Source organism: Magnolia sinica, chromosome 14 (genome assembly GCF_029962835.1).
Source record: "Magnolia sinica isolate HGM2019 chromosome 14, MsV1, whole genome shotgun sequence".
NCBI classification, from domain to species: domain Eukaryota; kingdom Viridiplantae; phylum Streptophyta; class Magnoliopsida; order Magnoliales; family Magnoliaceae; genus Magnolia; species Magnolia sinica.
Genome location: NC_080586.1, coordinates 16,806,228 through 16,833,615, shown reverse-complemented (window position 1 = coordinate 16,833,615; position 27,388 = coordinate 16,806,228). Strand labels below are relative to the sequence as shown.

At 40.9% G+C, this 27,388-nt stretch overlaps 1 protein-coding gene across 1 annotated transcript; it reads left to right on the top strand.

Annotated features, from left to right (window-relative positions):
• Nucleotides 1-10,100: 10,100 nt before the first annotated feature.
• Nucleotides 10,101-27,031, top strand: LOC131225589 (large ribosomal subunit protein uL29m-like). Its single transcript, XM_058221140.1, has 3 exons — nt 10,101-10,252; nt 24,776-24,958; nt 26,709-27,031. The coding sequence occupies exons 2-3, from the start codon at nt 24,793-24,795 to the stop codon at nt 27,014-27,016; spliced, it is 474 nt and encodes a 157-aa protein (XP_058077123.1). The 5' UTR covers nt 10,101-10,252; nt 24,776-24,792; the 3' UTR covers nt 27,017-27,031.
• Nucleotides 27,032-27,388: the final 357 nt, after the last annotated feature.

The following is a 27,388-nucleotide window of genomic DNA, read 5'->3' as shown; positions in this document are numbered from 1 at the left end:
AGAAAGTGGGGTGCATGGTTTGGTCATCCAAACCATCAATCTGTAATGACCTGTGATGGATGGACCATGCCTAAAAGCTTTCCTTAGCTTGACAAACATGAGGAGGTAAGGATTGAACTTCACTTGTTGACAACCTTACTTCGCAATGGCTACAGAAGAGCAGGTTAGGATTTTCCTGCAAAAATAAATTTGGTGGATGATCCATTTAGCACGTATCCAACTTACCAATGGTTTGAATACTAAATCATGGGCCCTGTTAATGCAAAAATCTGGTCCACCCTTTTTAGACCTTCTAGTATGTTGATGTAAAAATCTGGTCCACCCTTTTTAGACCTTCAAGTACCTACATAAGAAGAAGACAAAGGATACCCTGGCTAGAGCAGGGGACCCTCCGATGCCCAAGTTATGTAGGGAATCAGGGTCTAGTAGTATCGAGGGGTTTTAGGTGAGAGATTTTGCATACCTTTCACCATTGAAGGTGCTCTTATTTATAGTTGAGGAGAGACGGTGACGTAGAGGAGATTTCCATATTTAGTAGGGACCTACTATAGAGGGATTTGGATCCCGAACGCGTGGGGGAATCTCCCGAGATCCTTGGTGAAGATCTCGGGATCCTGAGCGTGTCATGGATGTCCTTTGAGATCTTTAGAGAAGATCTCTAGTGGATCTCTCTTAAATAAGATTTGATTATTCTGAATCAACAGATATATGTAGTAGGAGGCCGAGGCTAGGGTATCTTGGCCAACCTGACCTGGGGGTAATATGCCGACCTAGATTCTCTGGCAAGCCCTAACCCTTCTCTCAGTGCTATGTAGATTGTTGACCTACTGACCTGCCCTCATACTTCATGTTAGGGCAGTGAGGTTGAGCTCATTTTTCTTAGTAGAATTCGGATGACATATGTTATCGGGGAGGGGGGGTGGTCGAGCTCAACAGTCCGAGGTGGTCTTAGTTGACCTGGATACTTAGATGAGCTTTGAGCCTCCCCTTATCATTGGGCAGATGGTGGACCTGCTGACCTACCTTCGTATGTAGTAGGTGACCGACCTCTCTTCTTTGGTCATTGAGGAGCTCATTGGTCATGACCGGCGCTGGCCGACCTCGTGTCCCGCAAAGATGTCTGAGCTGACCTCTTCTCTTTAGCCAGCCCATTTTTACCCATTACAGTAAGCCCCCTACTTTCGAGGTCTTATAACCGACTTGGGAAATGAGTTGGTTTTGGTGAGGTTGGACATTTTAGTCGAGTAGGAACATTGGGGTGAGCTCTTAAGCTTTTCCTTTTATTAGGGGAATTATGCTTTTATTGAACAGAAGGGTTAGCCGCAATAACCTATTCATGAGGGGCCGAGCAGTTTACTTAGGAGGATTACTTTCCCTTGCATTGAGAGATCCTCATTGTAGATCACGCGATCTAAGTGACGTTACTAATTAGTGGTCCGACCTCTTCTCTAAGGGTCGAACGATTGGTGATGACTTTTTTTCCCTTACACTAAGGGAAGTCCTCAGTAGTTCGTGTAGCTCGGATTATAGAAATTTGGAAAAAAAAATTCTTCTCTTAACCTAGGGAAGTTCTTTTATTGTAGAAATTGTCAAAAAGTAAAAAGCACGGTTGTAGTGTTACAAGCACCTTTTTTCCTTTTAGAAATAAGAGGTCATCCTTGTCGAGTAGGTCAGTTGACGTGCTTCTGGTCGAAGGATTTTATGAGTCCTCATGAGTAGTAGATCTTCAAGTGGTCAACATTCCATGGGCGAGGTAAGAGCCCCCCATGTCTTATAGTCGATATGTTCCTCGGTATTTGATATTGAGATCGGAATTGGCTGATGAACCTTATTACTGAGCTTGGTTAATTGGTTCAGCTCAGTCGTCAGGTTTCCTTACTCAGCTCAGCTTCTTTCCGTACCTGCTCTGCCTTGGTGTTCAATAGAGTGTACCAATGGAAGCAACTTTCTGGATGTCGGCTGGTATGTTGGTCTCGGTCTTGGCCGTCTCTTTCTTTCTTTTGGCATTAACGGCGGAATGTTCCCATTTTCCCTTTGCTTCCTATCCTCAGTCGAGTTATTTCCTCTTCGAGTAACTCGTGAACTGAAGAGCTACTTGGCATTGAAATATTTTTGAGCTCAGATAAGTAGGTTGGCGAGGGTAGTCGGGGGGTTGTTACCAATAGAGAAGAGGAACTTTCCTTATTTGAGGTCGTCTACTAGGGCGGTTAGAGCTATCTAGTTGGAATAATCGTCGACCTGGACAGCTTCAGCGTTGAAACGGATGAGCTAGTCTCTTAACAGCTCATCCTCCCTCTACTTGATTGTGAGAAGATGAGCTGATGGCTTTCTTTTGTCTCTCCCATCGATGAACTGTGTGAGGAAGGCTTTGCTGAGCTGCGAGTAGGAACTGATGGACCTCGGCTTCAGCTGCCTGAACCACTGTCGAGTAACTCTTAATAAGGTCATGGAGAATGCTCGACATATTACGGGGCCCGAGGTGCCATGAAGCTCCATCCAAGCATTAAAGGACTGGAGGTGCTCGACTGGATCGACGGTTCTAGAGTAAGGGGTCATCTGCGGCATCCAGAACCTGGGCAGAAGCAGAGATGCCATGATATCATTGATGAATGGCTGTTCAGTTTCTCCTAACATGGCCTCTACTAAGGTTGACACTTGGGCACAGTAGGCTTGTCTGATGTCGCTGATCTGCCTTCAATTTTTCTTAAGCTCTGCCTCCCAAGGGCCCTTGTTCTCGGCCACTGCTTCGGGGGCTTTTTTACAGCTCTTCCTCTCTAGCGCGAGGAGCAAGTCGGAGTCTACAAGTGTGGATACTCCCAAAGCATGTGAAAGAGCCTATGCTGGCAGCTCGGGAGGTTGCTTATTTCTCTGCGAATTGACCAATGCTTGAGGTGGTGTAGTGGTAGCACCCTCCTCTGCATTGCGACCGAGGTGTGAATTTTGTCTCTTTAGGAGTTTCATGAGTCGATCCATGTTTTTATTTAAGGGTGTGAGATCGAGGAGCGGGCGCTGCGGGAGTAGAGTAAGTCTGCTGTTGGTAGGGCTGGGCACCCTACTCGACTGATGATTTAGGAAGAGGTGGGATGACTGCAACAGATGATTCAGGAAGAGCTGGTATGGCTGCAGTAATGGCAGATAGAGATTTCTTCTTTTCTTTCGCCATTTTGGTTTTCTGGTAAAGCAGGAACGACTTTAATATCATTTCCTACAGACGGCGCCAAACTATTAATGCAAAAATCTAGTCCACCCATTTTAGACCTTCAAGTACCTGCACATGAAGAAAATAAAGGAGACCCTAGCTAGAGCAGGGGACCCTCCGATGCCTAAGTCAGGCAAGGAATATGGGTCTGGTAGTATTGAGGGGTTTTAGGTTAGAGATTCTGCATACCTTTCACCATTAGAGATGCTTCTATTTATAGTTAAGGAGAGGCGGTGACGTATAAGAGATCTCCCTATTTAGTAGGGACGTACTGTAGAGGATCCCGAACGCGAAAATCTCCCGAGATCCTTGACGAAGATCTCAGGATCCCAGCATGTCGTGGATGTCATCCGAGATCATTGGAGAAGATCTCAGGTAGATCTCTTTTAGATAAGATCTGATTATTCAAAATTAGCGGAGATGTGCAGTAGGAGGCTGAGGCCGTGGTGGTCTTAGCCGACCTGACCTGGGGTTAGTATGACGACTTGAATTTTCTAATGAGCCTTAACCCTTCTCTTAATGCCGTGTAGATTGCCGACTTGCTGACCTGCCCTCATACTTCGTGTTAGGGCAGTGAGGCCGAGCTCATTTCTTTAGTAGAATTCAGATGACATTTGTTTGGGGGGGGGGGGGGTCGAGCTGAAGAGTCTGAGGTGGTCTTGACCTACCTGGATACTCAAATGAGCTTTGAGCCTTCCCTTATCATTAGGCAGATGGGGACCTACCGACTTGCCTTCGTATGTGGTAGGTGACTGACCTCTCTTCCTTAGCCATTGAGGAGCTCATTAGTTATGATTGGCGCTGGCCAACCTCGTGTCCTATAGAGATGTTCGAGCTAATCTCTTCTCTTTAGCCATTCCATTTTTACCCACAACATGCCCATATGTCTAAATCGAGTACACCGTCTATAATGCTAAATTACAGGCCCACATGTCCAAGTCAGGTACACTGTTTATCTCTTCATACCAAAAACCATGCGATTCCTCATGATTAGGGTCAAATGGGTGGAGTTAATTTGATGGGTCATTATACCCAACCCCATCCATTGACTAATGGGTTTGGGTCCAAAATTTAAATGAGTTAGGTCTAAGTCCTCTCGAAATCAACTCAACTCAAGCTCCTATTTTTGGCAATCCTCGTGATTAGGGGCAAAATGAGTCGAGTTGATCTAATGGGTCATTAGACCCTACCTTAAACGATGACTAATGGACTTGGGTCCAAAATTTTGGATTCATGAGCAACCTAAATTGTTAAATGAGTTAGGTCTAAGTCCTCCCAAAATCAACTCAACTCAGGCCCTGGTTTTGGTGATTCCTTATGATTAGGGGCAAATGGGTTGAGTTGATCTGATGGGTCATTAGACCTAAATCCATCCGACCACTAATAGGTTTGGGTCCAAAATTTAAATCCATGAGTGACATGAATTGTTGAATAGGTTAGGTATAAGTCCTCCCAAAATCAACTCAACTCATGCCTAGTTTTTAGTGATTCCTCATGATTAGGGGCAAATGGGGTTGAGTTGATCTGATAGGTCATTAGACCGAACCCCATCTGATGACTAATGAGTTTGAGTCCAAATTTTAGATCGATGAGCCAAACCGAATTGTTAAATGGGTCATGTCTAAGTCCTCCCAAAATTAACTCAGCTCAAGCGCATGTTTTTGGTGATTCCTCATGATTAGGGGCAAATGGGTTGAGTTGATAAATTTAATTAGGGGTGTACACGAACTGAGTTAGCTCGGTTAGCTTGCTTGACTCGACTCGAAAAAGCTCGATTCGACTCGGTTCGAAGCTGAGTTCGAGCCGAGTTGAGTTGATTTTTTGAGCTCGAAAAAATTTCAAACCAAGTTCGAGCTTGCACGAGCTCAACTCGGAATTGAACCCCAACTCGAATCGAACTTAGATCGAACTAGTTCGGTGACTCGGTTACTTTGATGTTGATGTTGCTCACCAAGTGTTTGATGAAATGACTCAACGAAGTGTCGGCTAGTGGCAAGGAAGGTATGTATATGAAATAAATACCATTTTTCTTGATTTTGATGTTGCCTACAAGGTGTTTGATGAAATACTTATTAACAGCTGCTACTGTTTTACATACAGTGAGAAATTGAAAGTGCATAGCATGTGTTTGTGAAAATGCCGCAGAGGCTCGATTTTAGCTCGAACTCAGCTCGAATTAGCCCTAGCTGCTGACTGAACCGAGCCGAGCTGGCCAGTCAGGCTCGAGGATCGAGCTGAGACGAGCCGAGTTCGAGCTGGGGTTAGCTAATGGCCGAGTCAAGTCAGGCTGAGGCCAACTCAACTCGGTTTGACTCGGTGTACACCCCTAGATTTAATGGGTCATTAGAACCGACCCATTCCCTCACTAATGGGTTTGGGTCCAAATTTTAGATCCATGAGCTTAACTGAATTGTTAAATGGGTCAGGTCTAAGTCCTTCCAAAATCAACTCAAGTTCCAAATTTTAAATGGCTTCTATTTAAGTCATACTGAAATGGACTTGACTAAGGCACAACTAGAAACATGTAGTTATTATTATTTTCTAAAAAAATGTTAATCTAGAGTGTGCGAATTGTACGGATAATATGCTAAAAACCGTACAAAGTGAATTTTATCCTAAGGTCCCAATTTTACATTTTGAATTTGGACTGTTAGGGCCTATTTGTTAACGCTGAATTATTACACTTAATGCGGAATTGGGAAAATATTCCGTGTTGAGTGGTGTTTATTAATGCATTGTTAACGCGGAAGAAGGAAAGTGCTAAGTGGTTTTTCAGTGAATTCTTTTCGTGATAGGAGTCTGGCTTAATGGTGAACACAGATTGCGCTCCATAAGTTTTTTAATTTAAAAAAAAAAAAAAAATCTTCTCTTCAAATTGTTTGGGCAATACAAAACTAACTTTTAACATGTAAAACTTCTATATGCCCCACTATGATTTATGTGTTTGATCTACATTGTCCATTAACTTTTTCAGATCATTTAAGGTGTGAGCCAAAAAAAGATGCAGGTCCAAGGATTAATTGGACCACAAGGTGGGGATTGAATGTCCACCATTAAAAACTTCTTGGGAGCTGGAGAAGTTTCAGATCAAGCCGATATTTGTGTTTTCACTTCATCCACGTCTACATGACCTAATGAATTTGTTGGATGGTAAAAAAAAACATCACAATGGCCCTTAAAAAGGTTTCAACGGTGGATGCCATTATCACTGCAGCAACCTTTGGTGTGGTTCACTGGAGCTATGGACTTGCTTCATCTTTAGGATCATATATTAAATTAATATGAGAAAAACAATTAAAGGCTTAAATAAAACACTTACATCACAGTGGGCCCCATAGAGGGTAGGACACAATCTGCGTTCAAAGTGGATGGGCTGGGATTGAGGGGGAAACGGACTGGCTACTCCCCAGCCACCAACCATTGGCTGGTGGTCGGTGCTCTATGGGCCCCACCATGATGTATGTGTTTCATCCATGCCATCCATCTATATTTATATATCATTTTATGGTAAGTAGGAAAAAATGAACTATATATCAATCTCAAGTGGACCACATTACAAGAAACAGTGTTGAATGAACATTGACCATTAAAAATGTTTTAGGGGCCATAAAAGTTTTGGATAAGGTTGATATTTATTGTTTCCTTTCATCTAGGTCTTTATGAAATAAGCAACAGATTGGATGTCAAATAAACAATACAGCAGCCCACCTAAGATTTATATCCCTATCATTTTTTGTACCAAGCACTAAAATGATATGTAAAAATGGATGAGCGGAATGGATGAAACACGTACATCATAGTCGGGCCCACAGAGCATCGACCACCAGCCGGCTGGTGTGAGGGGGAGTAGCCAATCCGTCTCCGAGTTAGGGACGGGATTGGAAACGGATTGGCTGGTGCATTGAGGTCAACAAGTTCTGTGGGTCACATCAATATGTATTTGTTATATCCAAACCGTCCATCCATTTTGCGAGCTCCTCGTAAGACTTGAGTTGAAAAACAAAATAGATCTAGATAAACTGGATCGCACTGCAAAAAGCAGTAGGGTCTTGAACGTCTACCATTGAAACCCTTTTGGGGTCACGAAAGTTTAGGATCAATATGAAATTTGTTTTTCTTCTTTTTCCAGATATTTTTGATCTTATGAATAGATTAGATGGAAAATAAATGTTATAGTGGACCCTGCGAAATTTTTAACGGTGAAAATCATTATCCCGCTGCTATTTTTGGTGTGGTCCATTTGAGTTTTGGATACGATTAGTTTTTTGAAAAATGCTCTAAAATAATCTCATAAATTTTATGAACGGTGTGAATATAACAAATACATTAATACATTATTGTAGGGCCCATGTAACTTTGACCACCAGCCTGGTGGGTGATGGTCGGTGCTGTGTGGCCCCATGATGGATGTGTTTCATCTATTCCGTTTATCCATTTTTACATATCATTTTATTTCTCTATCCCAAAAATAAGATGGATATAAATCTCAAGTGGACCACACCATAGGAAAACAATAGTGATTGGATATCCACCATTAAAAGCCTCCTATGGGCCACTGTACTGTTTATTTGACATCTAATATGTTGATTAGGTCATACATGCCCAGATGAAGTGAAAAAACAAAAATCAGCTTGATCCAAAACTTTTATGGCCCCCAAAAAGTTTTCAATGGACAAAGCTCATTTAATACTATTTCTTGCATGTATCCCAATAGATAAACAAATACCTTATAGAGGGAGAGGAAGAGGTGAATGTGCTCAGAACGTTATAGCCATCTATGACTTTGATATGATTTTTACATATGTCATAACTGGATGGGAATGGGTGACACATGATTCAAGGGTCCTTATGGATGTTGTGCTTGATCCAACAAAGAAATTTCCATTGCCCCCTCCTAGTGCTGTATGTCGAGCCGAGTCGAGTCGAGGTGGGCAAAGCTCAGCTTGACTCGTCCATGCTATACTCGAGTTCGAGCTTGAGCTCGAGCAACATTGAAGCTTGGCTTGTTTGCCAAAGCTTTCAAGTTGAGTTAGAGTCGAGCTAGTGGTTCGAGTTGAGTCGAGTTTATCTTGAGTCGAGTCAAGTTTACCTCAGTAGGGTAAGGGAAAGAAAAAGAGGGAATGAGGACGGGTAGATTTGGATAGAGTTTTTTAGTAAAAACTTTTAAGTTTTAACTTCTTTTTTTAAACACACACACACACACACACACACACACACACATATATATATATATATATTATATTTAATATTAATATAATATATATAATATATATTATTAAAATATATTACTCGAGCCGAGTCGAGCTCGAGCTCGAGCTTCGAGTCGAGTCGAGTTGAAATACACCATGGTCGAACTTGCTTGAACTCAACTCGAGCTTTAGTAAACAAGCTTGACTCGCCTTGAGTCGGCCTTTTAAGCCAAGTCAATTCAAGCTGAGTCGAGCTGAGATGAGCGAGCTTTTCGAGCTAGCTTGACTTGTGTATGGCCCTACCCTCTCCTGGTAATATTTTTTTAAAAATAATTTCTTTATAATGTAAATATTTCCAAATAGGAGATAGGGGCAAATGTGTCAAATTAACATATTTCAGACATTTCATATATTTGTTAACAAATAGATTGTTTCAAATTCGGTACTTAATTTTCAGACTTCAGCCACAATTACCAAACAAATTTTTTGACTTCATATTCAGATTTAGGCTTGAGATTCCAGATTCAGGCTTTAGACTTCAGATTTAACAAACGGGCCTCAGTGTTAATATTAATAGCCACATTAATTGGATGATTTTAAATATTATTTAGGCGGAATGCAATTTTAATTTTTAACTTAATCCATACGTGCTTGGACCTGATCCAAACCGATCGATGCGGCCGATGAGCAAGGACTGGACCCATTGATTTAATGGGTCAGCTATTTTTCATCCAGTCCCAATTGAATTTCAGACGGTTGTATCTAGGCCGAAAATTAATTTCCTTACATGACTCATGCTTTCCCGGACCCCATCGAAACCCCATCGAAACCGGACCCATGTGACAAACTAGACGGGTCTGGACCCATTATTACATTAATGGATCGGTTATTTTTTTACCTAGATACTTTGGGATTTTAAACCAATGAGTCCGGGTCTAAAATTCCTACACCATTCTTAATGGGCCGGGTCTGCCCCATCGACCCGATCTGACCCATTTTAACCCCTAAATGGGCCCACATGATGGAACCATGTGGAATGGTTTGAGGATGGTCAAAATCATCATCCGTTCAGCATAAGTTTCTTAAAGTTGCCCCATCGCATAAAGCTCACAACATGACGGTTCCGATCATCAGCCACTCAGCTTGTGGGCCCAGTGGGCGGCGACACACAGTGATCCTGATTCGCGACGGATGCAAAACTTAATATCTGCACGCTCCTCGAGCTCCCAGTTGTACGAACGGTTCAAAGGAGATCAAAGTTACATGCCCCACAATGAAGTATTTATTATATCCCCACCGTTCATACATTTTTCGATATCATTTTAGAATACAAACCAAAAAATGATTCATATCCAAAGATCAACTGGACCACACCACAAATAGCAGCCGAGATAATGATTTTCACCGTTAAAATTTTCGTAGGGTCCACCATAACGTTTATTTTCCATCCAATCTGTTTATAACGTCAAAAAGATCTGGATGAAGAGGAAAAACAAATTTCATATTGATCCAAAACTTCTGTGAACCCCAAAAGGGTTTCAATGGAAGACGTTCAATCCCCTACTGCTTTTTTCAGTGTAGTCCACTTGATCGATAGATCTGTTTTATTTTTTTCTCAAGCATTAAGACGAACTCACAAAATGGATGGACGGTTTGGATATAACACAGACCCCATGATGGGACCCACAGAACTTGCTGACGTCAATACATCAGCTATAGAGCTGGTGTGTGGTACACCAGCCAATCCGCTTCCATTGCTCGGGCGCTGCAACCCTTCTCTCTCTCTCTCTCTCCCCCTCTCTGTAATAAGAGAAATAAGGAAAAGGAAACATCATCACCTCAGCTTTTCTTCAATCTCTTGCTGGTAATTCATTTCCCCTATCTTTTACATTATAAACCGTATCATCTTTTTTATTTTTATTTTTAATTTCCGGTCCAAAAATCAGGTTCGTCCGCACATTAGGTGGGCCACACACGTATAGAATAAACAGACGGTTGAAAAATATTAACCTACTGTGGAAGTTCGTGTAACGTGTTTGGTACACATGATGAGCTGGCTGGCCTCATTTTCGGGTGAGGGTGCATATTCAAGGCAGGAACACGGTCTGGATCTCTCACACAAGCCTCCGCACGGCTGTGATCTTTTGGTGAACTGCCCTCCAACTCAGAAAGATAGAATGTTTTTTAGGCTGCGATTGTAATGAAACTAGATCAAGGAAGAAACTACTTGCAATAAGATTCAATGAACCGGATTGAAGTTTGAATGACAAAGAGAAAAGAATGCAATGACTGTGAGCAAGCTCATCAGTCCTCTATTCTTATCCTAGAGATCACTTCCCCCTTCAACAATCACTGTAGAGAAACCAGAGGATTTGCTCAGAGAGAATACCGTTCGGCCGTGTCTTATTCCATAGGCTTCAGCCTCATTTAAAATGAGTGCTTACAATCTTCAATATAATCTATGGAATCTAAAAATAGGATTCTAGCTAGCCAAGAATTCCAACATAGGAAAAATAATGCTTATTTCTTGACATAGAATCTCTAAAACAAGAAAACACTTAAGTAAGAACAATTTAAGATTACCCATTTCCTAATATAGTGATAGAAACAAAAATTAGGGATAGGCTAAAAAAAGAAAAGTCGGCATTTTCTTGTGCACATGAATGGAGCGTGCTCCATCGAGTTAATGGCAATGTACTCCTCATAGAGCTCTAGGTTGATGCGTTTGAAATCATCTGTTGAGATCCACATGTTGTCGGATCTCAGTCGGCTCTTCCATTCGACAAGAAACTTCCGGTACCCTCATTGTCGTATGAAAACCATTTGATCATCCAACACATCTTCAATGATTGCTTTGAGTTGGCGCGGCACCCTGGTATTTGGATAGCCTGTTCTTCCGTGCTCTCATGTTCATGATGTTCAAGATAAACTGTAAGCTCTTCCACATTAAAAATAAGGCTAATCTTCATTTCGGGTGGAAGCTCGATTATGTATGTATTATCACCTAGCTTCAAAATACGATAAGGACCTGCCTTTTTGGAATGAAGCTTTGTATAAGAGCCTATTGGAAACCTCTCAGGCTTGAGCCGCACCATGACTCCATGTCCTTAAAATTGTGCAAAACGTCGTCGAACATCTGCATGCCCCTTGTAATTTTGATCGCTAAGGGTGATCTTTTGCCTATCTTCCTTGTGTATTTCCTTAATCTGTTGTGTAAGAGTTTTAACGTCTTGCATGATTGAGTTGCAATAGGAAGTGGGATCAAATTGATAGGTTGTTGAGGTCGCAAACTCGCAATTTTGAAAGGAGAGAGTCTTGTAGTTCGGTTCATAGAACTGTTATAAGCAAAGTTAGCTTGTGGTAACACGATGTCCCATGAGTTGATATGATCATCAACCAGACATCGAAGTATATTCCCAAGACTACGGATGACAACTTCAGTCTGCCCGTTTAATTACTTCTTAAGAACTTTAATTTAGTTCCCATCTTAGACCACAAGGTGCACCAAAAATAGCTCATAAACCGATCCAATTGTTTTAGGAACACCATGTGGACAAACCGCCTCTTTGAAGAAGCATTGGCGATGTGTAGGGTGTCTGTTGTCTTCTTATAAGGAATGAAATGGGTCATCTTCGAGAACTTGTTAACCACAACATAAATAGAGTCATAACCACGTTGACTCTTAGGCAATCCTAGTATGAAATCCATGCCAATGTCTTCCCATAGAGCATTTGGATAGGCAATGGTGTATAAAGACCAATATTATGCTTGCTACCTTTCCCTAGTTGGCACACTCAACTTTTACGAACAATTATTTGGACATCCTTCTTTAAACCCGGCCAATATAAATGGTATTCAACCAGGATTGTTCTTTTGTTGACACCAAAGTGACCATCGAGGCCGCCTGAATGAAGTTTTCGTATAACAAGCTCTTGCAAGGAATTTTTAGAAAGACACGACCTCATATCATAAAATAAGTATCCATTGTGCAGGTTGAATCGTGGGTACTCAGTTCCTAAGCTGGTAGTGAGTGTTAAAAATACCTTCCCAAAGTTGCATAGCCTCTTTTAAGTTCCTTGAACCCGACAACAGAGACTGATAAGGTAGACAATAGATGTGATTTTTGGCTAAAGGTGTGTGTTACTTTATTTTCGATATCTGCCTAATGCATTAAGCTGAATGTGAACCCTTGAATATAAGCACTGCACTTAGCGTGCCTTGTACTCAGCCTCTTTTGAGAATTCAAATAATGGAACGCCTCATGATTAAAATAGAGCATAAATTCCTGACGATCGAGGTAATGATGCCAATGTTTTACAGCTTGTACAATAACATAAAACTCCTCGTCATATGCAAAATACTTCTTCCGTGCCTCATTGAGTTTTTTGCTGAAGAAGGCTATTGGATGTCCTTCTTGGTTGAGGACACCTCCTTTGCTTTTGTAGATGTATCATAGGCAGGTTCAAACACCTTTTCAAAATTAGGAAGCTTAAGAATTGGAGCTTCTGCTAATTTTTTCTTGATTTCTTGAAATGCCTTTGTTGTTGCTTTGGTTCACTCAAATGGACTGGCCTTATGAATGTTTGTGGGAGTAAGCCAGTCGACAATAGTCCTTATCTTTTCAAAATCAGCCCTCACAGCCTTCTGCTAAAACAACGAACCTCGGAAAGACCATACTGGAACTCATGAAGGTACACTTCTTCAAATTGATATAGAGTTTCTTGTGGCATGATACTTTCATTATTGGGCAAAGATGGTGATGCAGAACAATTAACCACTTGCTCTAAAAGCTCAAATTGATAGAGCATGGCGAATCAATCCCTTTATCTCATAGCCCAGGCCCCACATCTCATGGGTTAGGACCTTGGCTGAACCCCCTTCGTGGGCCCCAAATCACATGGGTACTGCCTCACACGAGCCACTTGTCTCACACGGGTGGGGCCCGTCTCACACGAGCCACCGGCCTTACACGGGCCGCCCACCCCGAGTGTGTCCCCGCATCCCATAGACTACCCCACTCGAGCCCGATGTGAAAATGCCCCTGCATTAATCATCCTTGGTGAGGAGCCTTGAACACGAGACCTCTCGCTCTGGCACTAATTTGATGCAGGACAATTAACCACTTGCTCTAAAAGCTTGAACTAATAGAGTATGACGAATCAATCCCTTTATCTCATAGCCTAGGCCCCACATCTTATGGGTTATGACCTCGGCTGAATCCCCCTTGTGAGCCCCAAATCTCATGGGTACTGCCTCACACTAGCCACTCGCCCCACACGGGTGGGGCCCGTCTACCCTGAGTGTGTCCCCGCATCCCACAGGCTACCCCACTCAAGCCCGGTGTGAAAATCCCCCTGCATTAGATGGATCGAATGATCTTCTCATGAGCGACTATAGATGAGGATGTCGTCGAAGTACACAGCGACAAACTTGCCTATGAATGGCCGTAAAATTTGTATTATCACTCGCATGTATATAATAAGTGTGTTTGTCAAGCTGAAAGGCATGACTAGCTACTCATACACTCCATCTTGTCTTAAAAGTGGTTTTCCATTCATCTTCAGAATGAATTCTTATCGGATGATACTCACTTCACAAATCGATCTTCGAAAAGATTGTAGCATTAGCCATCATGTCCAACATGTCATTTACGTGTGGAATGGAAAAACAGTACTGTACCAATATCTTGTTGATGGCGTGGTTGTCAACACACATATGCCAACTGCTATATTTCTTTGGTGTCAACAATGCCGGCATTGCATATGGTTTGAGGCTATTACAAATGAAATCCTTGGCTAGCTATTTCTCCACCCGCCGACGAAGCTCTGCATACTTTGTTGAGCTCATTCGGTATATTGGACGATTTGGTAATGACGCTCTATGTACCAAATCAATCACGTGCTAAATTACGTGCATGGGTGTAAGCTCACTTGGTAGTTCATCAAGGACCAAATCTTGAAATTGGGATAAAATGTCTTGATCTCAAGTGGTTGGACAACAACATCACTAGTTAGATTCGTCTTGCATCCTACTAGAGTGTACATGATTCCCCATTCTTGACTTCCCTCCACGAATAGGGTGATGTTCAATATTGTGGAAGTCGATTTTGCCTCCTCAGGTTTGTTGTCCTTCATAGGGTTGAGAGTAATGGGCTTTCCTTTATACATAAAGTTGTACGCATTCTTACGATCTTCATGACTCACATCCTTGTTGTATATCCACGGGTGCTCAAGTAATATATGTGTGACATTCATTGGAATGATGTCACACTAAAGTGATTCTTCATAATGACCCTGGGAGAAGTTTAGTAAGCATCGCTTGGCCACAGGAATGAACGTGTCATTTATCCTTGCAATCTTGTACGTCTTGGGTTGTTTGTGAGATCTCAACTTCAACTTGTCCACTACGTTTTGCGAGGTTACATCCATACTGCTGCCTTTGTAAATAATGACATTGACAACCTTTTGACCACACAATACTCATGTATAGAAGATATTGGTTCTTAAACATGTCTTCTCGTGCCTCCTCTTTTGGTGCAGTCAGAATCCTCCTAACCAACAATTATAGTTTATTTTCACTAAGGTCGTCTAGGCCTTCTTCATGTTCCTGATCGTCATCTTCTGGATCACTTTTATGTTCACCTTCCACTTGGTCTACAATGAAATTTTCTTTGTACCATTCACGCTCATCCCTTGCAAAACTGGAGATTGCAAGGGGACACTTTGTTGCGTTAATGTCCATGACCAACACACTTGAAGCAAGCATTGGTTGACCTCCTCTAAGTTGCCACAACAAACTTTCTCATCGTGTCACTATTTCAGAGTTGACTAATTTTGCAATCCTAACGAAAGTTATAGTGGAATGCAATTTGTTATAGACGCGTTGTGGAGCCACTAACAATGGGACAAGTGGATGCATAACCTCGACTTGAGGGCTACCATGTCTTATCAATTTCTGCTCTTGCACTTTTTGGGCCATCTGATACACTTTTGAGCTAAACGATCACTGATTCTCTTTGAATATCGAACCGTTGTCCATTGCAATAACGCACAACTTGTTGCTGCCTTCCAGTCTCAGTTAGACGGCAACGAATAACTAAATCATAGTAAGGTTGTGTGTATTCTTCCACAGTTAGAGTGTCTTGTCGAAGGATAATGAGCTTCTGGAAAGAAGTCTCATAATTCAAAGGCAGAAACCTTTGCTTCAATCTTGCCTCCATTTCATTGCTTACGGGAGGAAAGCCACATCACTGCAAGTCTTCTTTGATAGTGTACCACTAGTCTTAAGCCGTGCTCTCAAGTTTTAGGACAATAAAACGTAACTTGAAGGCTTCTTCCATTTCTTACTAGCGAAAATATTGCTCCATTGACTTTAGCCAGTCATTGAACACCTTGGGATCTAAATTACTATTGTAACCCGAATTTTCAATATTGACATGCTTGCCGGGATCCACAACGTGGACATTCCTCCCTCCTTAGGAATAATATGGATAGTCTCTTTGGAGGTTGTTCATTCCTCTTGCTCTTGGTTGCGCATAGCGATATTCTTGGATCCTGTGGCCGGGCTTATATTCTTCTTAATGGAAATCACCATTTTGACCAAGATGCCTTGAGTCCACATTCCCGAATTCCAAATCTCCTTCATTGCCATCTATATATGTTTGGCGGTTTGGATTGATTCCCTTTATTGCTTCAATGGTAACGCGTCCTTCTAAAATACCATTCTAGCTGTGAAACGAGTCTCCATATCATCCAATCATTTCATAATTGAATTGACCACTTGTTGCAATGTTGATACAATCTCGTGCTGAGGTTTCGTAGCCATCCCACAATTGTAAGTCGTTTCTTCTGGTGCGCATATGACAGTACATTTTCGCAAAGTATGTGAGAAGGGCTTTTTTAATTATAAAATATAGGGAATGGTAAAAGGCTTTGGGAAGGTTTGGTGCATGATATGGTATGAGCTATTGATGCAGGGGCATTTTCACACCGGGCTCGAGTAGGGTGACCTGTGGGATGCGGGGGCACACTCAGGGTGGGCGGCCCGTGTGAGGGTTCGACCGAAGACCTAACCCATGGATGTGGGGCCTGGGTTATGAGATAAAGGGATTAATTCGCCATGCTCTATCAGTTCGAGCTTTTAGAGCAAGCGGTTAGTTGTCCTGCATCAACTATTTACTAGTGGAATTTGGGATAACGATAAGATGATGGTTTAGGTGAGATGGAGATTATATGTAGTCTATGGTGGAAGGGTTGAATCAATAGGCTATTTTAGGGAATCGAGGGTAGGTCTGGGAAGAATATTTGGGCAAAAGTTGTGAAAAGAAGATGGGGAAGAAGAGAAAAGTGAATGAGAAAATCCCAAGAGCAAAACTTGCTCTGGTAGACTGGTACCAATGTAATGCAGCTAGATCAAGGAAGAAACTAATTGCAATAAGATTTAACGTAACATATTGAAGTTTGAATCACAAAGTGAAAAGAATGCAATGTTTATGAACAAGCTCATCAATCCTCTAGTCTCATACTGGAGATCACTTCCCATCTTCAACAACTATTGTGGAGAAACAAGAGAATTTGCTCAAAGAGAACACTGTTCAACTACGTCTTATTCCATAGGCCTAAGCCTTATTTATAATGAGTGTTTATTATCTTCAACATAATCTATGTAATCTAAAAATAGGATTCCTAGCTAGCCAAGTGATGGGGACATCACGCGCACACGCGCACGCACGTTGCCCCCCCTACGCACGTACGCAAGGAAAAGGAAGGCCCCACCATCGATCTAGCTCGATGACGACGTCCAGAGAGGGCCTCCTAGTTAGAAGACGAAGTTTTTATTCAAAAGAGTGGGCCCGATAGTCAAGAAACGCCCATCATGGGATCTCATGATCGTGGCCCACTAGTTGGATTGATTTCACATTTTAGGTTTTGTTTATTGTTATTATTTAGAACATCATGAACGCTTTGGATTTTTTTGTTTGGTTTTTATTTTAGCTTACTTCATCGCCAAGTAAGAGGTTATGCACATGGTGCGAGTTTAGGGGTATATGATTTTCTCTATAAATAGGCACCCCTTGTAGTTTTTTTGATTCATTCAAGTTTAATAAAAATTCTTACTTTATTTTTCTGTTCTCTTCGTGAGTTGTGGAAGAATTCAAAAGTAGGTGCAAAGCCCTTCCTTTTCGAAGGGCTAACTACCGTGGTGCGAAACCACATCAATTCCGATTCACCCTATCTTCCATCATCTCTTTTTTTCCATCTTCTACCACCATCTGTGCCTTGAATTCTTCCTTTGTTGCATCAGTTTTCTTCATTACAACAGATTTCTAGATTTCGGCCCTGCAGGAGGTCAGAAAATTCGACGGAGTATTACGCACAAGCCGCAGCTCGGATCGACCCGAAACTTTGGGGTTTTGGAGCCTACCCCCAGCCGACCAGGGCCAAGGAAGGCTTTTTCAAAACCGACGCCCCCCTCGCACGTGCGGTCAGGTACCTGTGCACGTACGAGCACCCCAGGCCCGCTATCCACACGCGGGAATCGTCTTTGGTTCAGATTTTATTCCTCTTTGCCTCCTTATACATATTTTCTTCACAACTGTTTTCCCTATTTTGTTTGCCGTTCTCATCACCCTAGGGTTCCTTGAATTGAAATTGGGGAATTCCTTGGATTAGGGACTAATTTTTATGCATGTGTGGATGATTTCTATTTCCCTTTAAGTATTGTTTGGTTCGTAATTTTTATTGATCCAGCCCTAACGTGTGTAGGCCTGGACCCACATAGATTCCCCTTAATTGAATGGTTTGGACTTTCATGTGGGATGTGGAATTTGTGTAATTGTTTATGAACTAACATGATCTTAAGCCTGAAATCTTGCACATCATATCTGAATTTCATGTCCTGCATCACCAAGATTTTAAAAATAGGGAAAATAATGCTTATTTTTTGACATAGGATCTCTAAAATAAGAAAGCACTAAGTAAGAAAATTGAAAGAAAAGGAAATTAGTGATAGGCTAAAAAAGGAAAGTGGGCCTTTTCTTTTGCGCACATGTGGGATGTGGCGCGATTGCATCAATCTGGATGCACAAGTGAATTTGAATTGTAAACATTTGAGTTTGATACGACCAATAGAGGATGAATTGTGATTTGGTTATTTCGACTTTACTCGACCACTAATTGCAATTCCATATGATAGTGCATCCAAATGTAGCGTTTGGGTCTTTACAAGATAGGCCTCTAAGAAGGGTAGGGTCGGAGACGTAGATGGCCAATTTAGGGATGTCAGTGAGCATGAGTCCAACCATTTAAAATTCAAGCCTGAAATTTAGGCCCGGTATAGCCCACGGCTTGAAAGTTAAGCCCAAGCCTGTTTCATGGCAGATTTAGGCAGGCTAAGGTTGGCCCAAGTCTGGGTCGGGCCAGGCACAAATAGAAAATGTTCTAGAATTTAAGTGTGGGCTTAATCTACTTATTTTTTGGGCCTAAAAATCAAGCTTGAGCATGGTCCACGGGCTTAAAATTAAACCCAAGGCTAGATTGTGGTGGGCCTGTCCAATCCATTGGCCATGAATGTTTTGCCAGCTTTCTTCTTTTGTAAAGGTTAGTTTTTTATGATATTGGTCAAAGAAAGTACTTGTCTGATAGTAGGAGGTAGGGTCTGGTTTCATCAGGTAGCTAAACTTCTGCATGGAGAATGGCATAGTATGATGGATTTAAGTAGTGATTTTGGGTTGGAACTTGTCTAGGGCCAGAAATTGATGTCCCTCGGCCTGACTTGGTCCAACTTGGTCTGACTTGTCCTGATTTGGTCCCATATTGGTGTGGTGAGTCATTTTGTTTTGGGCTGAAATAGATTTGACGTGGATAATACCAAGTCATATTGGGCCATTTTTCAAAATGTGGTATGAACTACATGAACTATAGAGCCAATCACACGTTCACATGCTTAATAACTACACTTGGGAGGTCCAAGGTAAATGTTTTGCTCAATCTGCTAAACAGTTTCTTTTATTCTTCAGCAACTCTATAAAAGAGTAGTAGAGTAGAGTAGAGAGAGAGAGAGAGAGAGAGAGAGAGAGAGAGAGAGAGAGAGAGAGAGAGATGTCTCTATTAGGGGGTTAATGCACCTTCACCCCCGTTTTAGAAATACACTTAAGTAATACCCATATCACATTCATTAACAGAGAGAGAGAGAGAGAGAGAGAGAGAGAGAGAGAGAGAGAGAGAGAGAGAGGTGTCTCTATTAGGGGGTTAACACACCTTCACCCCCGTTTTAGAAATACCCTTAAGTAATACCCATATCACATTCATTAACTTCCCCTCAAGATGGAGCATAGATGTTATCGATGCCAAGTTTGGAATATATGTGTGTGTGTGTGTGTGTGTGTGTGGCCTGACTAGAGTGAAGAGCCTTGGTGAACACATCGGCAAGTTAATCCTGAGATGGAATTATGGAGTAAAGATTTCACCACTGGAAACTTTCTCATGTATGAAGTGACAATTGACTTGGATATGTTTAGTTCTTTCGTGATAAAGCGGATTGTTCACAATGTGTGAAGTCGCCCGATTGTCATAAAACAACGGTATTGGTAGTTGCACTATAAATCTCATTTCTTGTAGCAATTTCTTGATCCACATCAACTCACAGTAGGTATAACCCATTGTTCTGTACTCTGCTTTGACACTTGATTGGGTCACCACACTTTGTTTCTTGCTATTACACGTGATTGTATTTTCTCTGATAAATGTACGATACCCAGTTGTCAATCATCTATCTGCTAAGGAATCTGTCGTTTGCATCTGAATATCCCATGACCCGAAGATGACCATTATGTTTATTTGAAATTCGTTAAGTTGGTGCTTCTTTGAGGTAATGCATAATTCGAATAATTGCTTTCCTGTGAGGTACTCTTGGAGAACTCATGAAATGGCTTACCATGCTCACTGCATAGGATATGTTTGGTCGAGTAATAGTTATGTAAACAAGTTTTCTAACCAAATGTTTGTGCTTCGTAAGTTCTTTCACTGCTTATCCTTGATCACTTAGAAGCTTGTGGTTAGGTTTTATTAGAGTGTCAACTGGCTTGGTCTTAAGAAGACCCATCTCTGTGAGTAATGTAGAACATATTTCTATTGAGATTGACTCATCTTTTGGATATGACTATTTCTATACCAAAGAAGTATCAAAGATGACCTAAATCTTTTGGAAGAAAATGCCGTTGAAGATATTTCTTTAAGACCTTCAATCCTCTTGTTGTTGCTTCCAATGTTATCAGAATCGTATGATTCATATCTCATGATATGAATTATACGATTCATATCGTATCTTATGGGTGTACGATTTGAATTGTATACTCAAATCGTAAATCTTAAATAATCATACAATTATCGTACTGATCGTATTGAATTGTATAAATCGTAAGATAATTGTAAAGTGCATAAATGGGCTAAAAATACTTTAAATAAAATTTTATTCATTTTTTTTTTCTTTTCCTTTGTACCCTTTTGCTCATAAAATATGAAAAAGGTTCTCCTTTAAAAATGTTCTCATTTTTTCTTTAGAGAGAGAGAGAGAGAGAGAGAGAGAGAGAGAGAGATTTCGCCACTGGTGAAGAGGTGGTCATGGCGACATGAGATTTTTGATATTATGCATTTACCATCAACATTTACCAAAAAAGTAAAACATATCATGATATTATTAATGGAGAAAGTATGTATGGCATATATATCATGATAGTAAAGGATTCTTGTCATTTTCCTCTATTTTCTTTTGTTGTCTTTCAAAAAATTTACTTTAAAAAACATACAAGAGTCCTTTAAAAATTTTGTTCTTGTGTACCTTTCTTGAGTGTAGATTTATGTTAGAAAAAAATAGCATTTGATTCCATTATAAATGAAAAGATATCTTGATTTCTTGGTTTTGGGTTTTTGAATATCAAAATCCCCAAATCTCCTCATTCCTCCTCTCTCTCTCTCTCTCTCTCTCTCTCTCTCTCTCTCTCTCTCAAGGAAAATTTGAGAATATTTTTAATGAAGGAGAGCCTTTTTCATATTTTATGAGCAGATAAGTACAAAGAAAAAGAAAAAAATGAATAAAAATTATAAAATTGATTTTTAAGTATTTTTGGGCCCATTTACGTAGCCTACAAGTATCTTACGATTTGTACATTTCGATAGAATTGTACACCCATACGATACGGTACGAATCATACGATTCGACATTCTGATAACATTAGAAGCAACAACAAGAGGAGTGAGGGTCTAAAGAAGTATCTTCAGCACCATTTTCTTTCAAAAGATCTGGGTCATTTTCGATAGTCTTTGGTATAGAAGTAGTCGTTTCCAAAAAATGAGTTAATTTATCTCAATATAAATATGTTCTGCATTACTTATGAAGATGAGTCTTCTTGAGACCAAGCTAGTTGAAACTCCAATAAAACCTAACCACAAGCTTGCTAGTGATCAAGGAGACGCAATGGAAGATCCCGAGAAGGGAAGTACAAACATATGGTTGGGAAACTTATTTACATATTTATTACTCAACCAAACATATCCTATGCAGTGAGCATGATAAGCCAATTCATGAGTTCTCCAATAGTACGTCACATGGAAGCAATCATTTGAATTCTGCATTACCTCAAAGGAACACAAACTTAAGGAATTTCGTATAAACAAAATGGTCATCTTTGGGTCATGGGATATTCAGATGCAAACTGGGCACATTCCTTAGTAGATAGATGATCGACAATTGGGTTTCGTACATTTATGGGAGGAAATCCAATCATGTAGAAGAGCAAGAAACAAAGTGTGGTAGCCCGATCAGGTGTCAAAGCTGATTATAAAGCAATAGCTCATACCTACTGTGAGTTGATGTGGATCCATAAAAAGTTAGATGGGTTTATAAATCCGGATTTTGGATAACTTCTTATCTCCTTAACAAATAAAGAGAGAGCACCTCATTAGCACTAACACGAGCTGACCTAACACAATCTATGAACACCATACTTTTGTATGCTGCGCACAAGCCACACGTCACCCTACACCGAGAAATCATTCCATATGTCCACTACTTCCAACTGGCTACGAACAAGTATGATCACTAACACGACATCCAACATGAGCAAACAGCCCACTCGTTTGCAATAATCAGACGTGGGGTGATATCATTCAAGAAGCTATCGTCTTCATTCACCCACACATGCATAGACCATTACAAAATGCCCATCACACAAAGGAAACAAAAGAGAAACCTTAGGTACCCCTATGTAACAAAAGCAAAAATCCTCACCATGTCCTGGACCACGATAAACAGTATAAGACATCTAAGTGGGCCTGTGTAGGCCCATATTACATTCATTAATAGACTATTATGTGCATGTTACACACAGATCAGATTCAGATTGTTCATCCACTTGTCTCGTGGGTCTCAACATTGAACGGGCTAACACTAACAACGTAGAGGACCTATGTTCATTGGATGTGGACTGGTCCTTCAATTTTCGTTTAACCGTCCTTTTTTTTTTTTTTTTTGAAAATCTGATGCGGGACATGAGATCTACTATGATGAGTTTCTGAAGTTAGCCAAGTAATTATATAATAAATTAAATTATAAAATAAAAGCAGTTCAATCACAAATTGAAATAATCCCAAACAGTAACTATGCTCAAATTTTGAGCCCAGGGACAATCCCACAGTCCAAAACTATAAAATAGAGCTCAACTAGGACCTATGGTAGTTAGAACTACCATCTAGCATAAGGTATTAGCACCAATTGAATGTGGATTTGATCAATTTGGGACTTAGGGCTCAATTAGGGAACTTGACGTTTTTTTTTTTTTTTTTTATTTATAAATTTGGGAAAAAATTGGAATTAGGGTTGAGGGTTTTGGAATTAGGGTTCTAAGTTAGGGAATTAGGGTTTCCACAAGAAGGATTAGATGAGGGGAGAATGGAAAGGAAGAATCACAAAAGGGAAGAGGAAGGATGACCGTACGGCCGTATGGACTGGTCCATATGATCTGGGTTGATTTTACGATCAAGCCTAAGGTGGGTTGGGTTGGAGAGAGTTAGGTTTGTGAGATGGGTTAGGGTTGGTGTTGATGGGTTGGGTGAGATAAGAAGAAGAAGAAGAAGCTAAGAGAAGTAACGAGAAGAGGTTAAATACCTTGTTGTTGAAGAAAAATAGACAAAATGATAGCTCATGGCTTCACACCACCTTGGAATCACACCAAGAGATCTCTAATCACGATTTTATATGAATTACACATGGGAAAGAGAGAAAAACTCTTTTCTTTTTTCACAAAGTATATCTTAAAAACCCCTAAGGGCTGGATGTTCAAGCCTGAATAGGCTTTTGGGCTGCCAAATTACAATTTTGCCATCTCAGTTCTTTTTTCGTTTCATATATGCACCTCTCAAAACATAAAGTTAAGTGTACCAAATATGAAATAAACTGAAATAATGCCTAATCTAAGCTGAAAAATGAAATCCTAAATTATGTAATATTCGATGATGTCCGATGACGATGATGGCCCACGATCAACGGTCTGATCAAGCTGTCCACGCGATCCAACAGTCCGATCATCATGTCATCACGATCCAACAATCCAAATCTCCCAACTAAGCAACCCACATGCATCTTCCCAGTGTGGGGCCTTCGAAGATGCACATACATGCATGTGGGGGCTTTTTACGATGGCTATAAACTCGATCCAGGCCCGCTTGTGGGTCCCACATGAAAATCACCTAGCCACAACAAAGTTGCTGGGCCTCTCCTCCTCTAGTATACTCTGTGGGCTCGGATGTCCTCATCAAAATCCCTTTATTGGATCATAGTTACCTGAATCGCAATTCGACCAATTTGAGTTTGAATTTGTAGTTCACAGTTCATTACTTATCGAGATTAATTGGTTCATTGGGGTAAGCTTATTTAGTTCATTTCTTAATTAGCCAAATTCCTTGTTCCGGTTAGCCTAGTTTAATATACTAGTATACTTAGGCCTAACCACCCAAAAATCTCCAAATTCATGACTGTTGGATTAACCCTTTTCTTGGGTGTATAACTTTCATGATGGGGGTCACATAATGAATGGGTTGGATGCCATGTGTACACCCCGTTGGGCCCACGACCAACACTTGCAGAGGTACTGGCCCCTCGCTGATCAGATTATCGTCAACATGGATCAATGCTTTCTGATTCAGATCTATGGAAATTTTGCTATGTTATAGAAAGCCCATTCTGATCAGATTAATGATCAACATGGATCGATGCCTTTTGAGTCTCATCTACTGATCCAAAAGTTTACAGTAGTCGAAATGCTTATTGCATGTTTTGTCTCTTTGTTAGTATTCATAACATTTATGTATGTGTCATGAAATTTTTTGTGTAGAAATCTTGTCGATCACTATGTTTATGTCAAGGATTCTTGGGAGGACACTCTTTGCTGCAGCCAAATCGGAGGCATCTGCTTCTGCGGCCGCTGCCGCTGCTTCTGCTAGGACAACCTACAACCCTCTTGAGGAGTTCTTTGAGGCAGATAGAAGTGCAGATGAGGACAAACCTGTTGTCTATGGTATAGACCCTGTCTCTTCTTCATCTTGTAAACCATTTTTTGTACATGAATGCAGAATATTCAAGCTTGATATATTGGATGCATTATGTGGTTTATATTATTCTGGACATAAACCCGTCTTGTTACCATCGTATGTGTTGATTGTATTCATTTTGTTAGACCAAACAACTTGAATGTTGACTTTTTATTTTTAAGGGTCATTTGGCGCCATGTATTTTGAGCAGTTAAGATTTTCACTCCTTGATTTTGAAGCTAAGTCGTTTTTTGCACCCTGGTGTTTGGTGTATTTCAAATCCACCTAGGATTGAAAATCGTCAAAAGGGGCCTTTTTTTATTCTTCTCTAAAAGGTGGGTTGTAAAATCCAGAGATTTTCAGTACTCTCCAACTTTCACATCTGCTCCTCTCTATCAAGTGGCCTTTTCGAAAATCCAGATTGCCAAATACAGTTTATGGATCCAAGATTGAAAACCCAGACTGCTAAACACAACTGATAGAATGAAAATCTTAGGGATTCAAAATCCTGGATTTGAATTCTTAAGTTAAAATCCAATTCCACAGTGCCAAACAACCCGTGTTGAGAAAAAATTGGCCTGTTATGTAATTTTGCTTGCTTATAGTAATTAGGCAAGTGTACCTTTCATGTGATTATACAGGTATAAGTGGATTAAAAAGTTTACCAAAGGGATCCAAACTTGGAGCTTTTCTAAGCCTACATAGACCATCGCATTTGGTGACATGGACATCTAAGCCATACATCACGTGGGACACACCACATGGTTGACCTGGCCCAAAAAAAATGGGCAGTTTTGAAACAATTGCTGGCAGTCGACATTCAACAGGCATAATGTGTCCTGTCTGATGAGTCAGTGAGCGTGGTTTTTGGGCCAATTCATCTACACAGCGGGCCACCTGATGCACAAGATGTTCCACATATGTTCCAGGCTTTCATGCCTTTTTTTAAAATAAATAAATAAATAAATAAATAAATAAATAAATAAAAATTTTAAATTTTACACACACTCATGCCCACCCACCCCACCACATGGTCACTCGATCCCTATTCTCAGTGTTGAAACAGAGTCTGTATACCACTGAGCCATGGGACCAGACCTAGGCTGGGCTTGCATGTCTGATTGCACGTAGAGGTGCACATAAGTTCAGCAAAGTTCCAGAAAATAATGCATTTCCTAGTTTATTCTGAATAGCTAGATAAAGTGCTAGCTATATGCATGTGCTTTTATAGTTTTTACATGTGCATGGTACACATACATGGGGGGTCTGAGCTATTTCAAATTTGAGAAAATATCTAGCACTCAACTCTAATATCTAAGTTAGCTAGCAACCTCCATAATGTACAATGGAGCACAGGTGTATAAGACCTGAACCGTTCATTTCTTGTGGCACACTGTACCCTAAAAGTACACTGGTTAGGTGATCCTAGCCAACTTAGCTGGGATAAGGCTTGGATGATGATGGTGATCAATCAGGTGGTCATAAAAGAGTCATTTGCCAAAGTCGGCGGGTAGGATAACCTAACCATTACGATTTTTTCTTTCTTTCTTTTTGCACATGGCCCATCCACGTTAGGGCCCAAAAGATGAACTGTATGGATCTTGTAGATGTTCTCCATATCTACTGGTTTTTAGCAGTTGATAACTAAGAAATATTTAGCAGTGGATCCTTTTCCTTCAAAACATGTCTTTATGGAGGTTCCTCCGAAATTCTCATTTACATGGCTTTATTTTTCAGGTCGAAGTTGGAAGGCTTCTGAGTTGCGTCTTAAATCTTGGGATGATCTTCAAAAGCTGTGGTATGTTCTTTTGAAGGAGAAAAACATGCTTATGACTCAGCGCCAAATGCTTAATGCGCAGAACTTACGATTTCCTAATCCAGAGCGTATCCCCAAGGTACATCCTACCTTCGTTTGGTTGGAAAGGTATCCTGTCTGTACCCAACTTCTTTGTTGTTGGGACTGCCATCATGCCATGTTCTTACTTTTAGAGGTCGCTAATCCCACAGATCTGTACAGGCAGCCCCTACAGCATGCTACCTATTAGCTAATGTTATGCAAGTGTGCAAGACCTAAGCCGTCCATCTGGTGGTGTCACCATGGAGATGGCCCGATCCAAAAAGTTGGCTGGTCCCCTCATAAGGTTGGGCATGATGTTAGCAGCAAATGGATGTTGGCCAACCCTTTTTATCTGTCCATTTCTTTGTATGTCATGGCCCACATGATGAATGGAGTGTGATTTTTTGGGTGAGAACATCAACAACATGGTACCCATCTGTTGGACAGCTAGGACATTGCACCTTTCTGCCACATCGTCATATGGGCTGGCATACAGAGAGGATGCCTATGCATGATTGCAGGGTTAGCATGCCTCAATACTTTAGTCTGAATGATAATATTTCCATACAGCCCCAAAGAA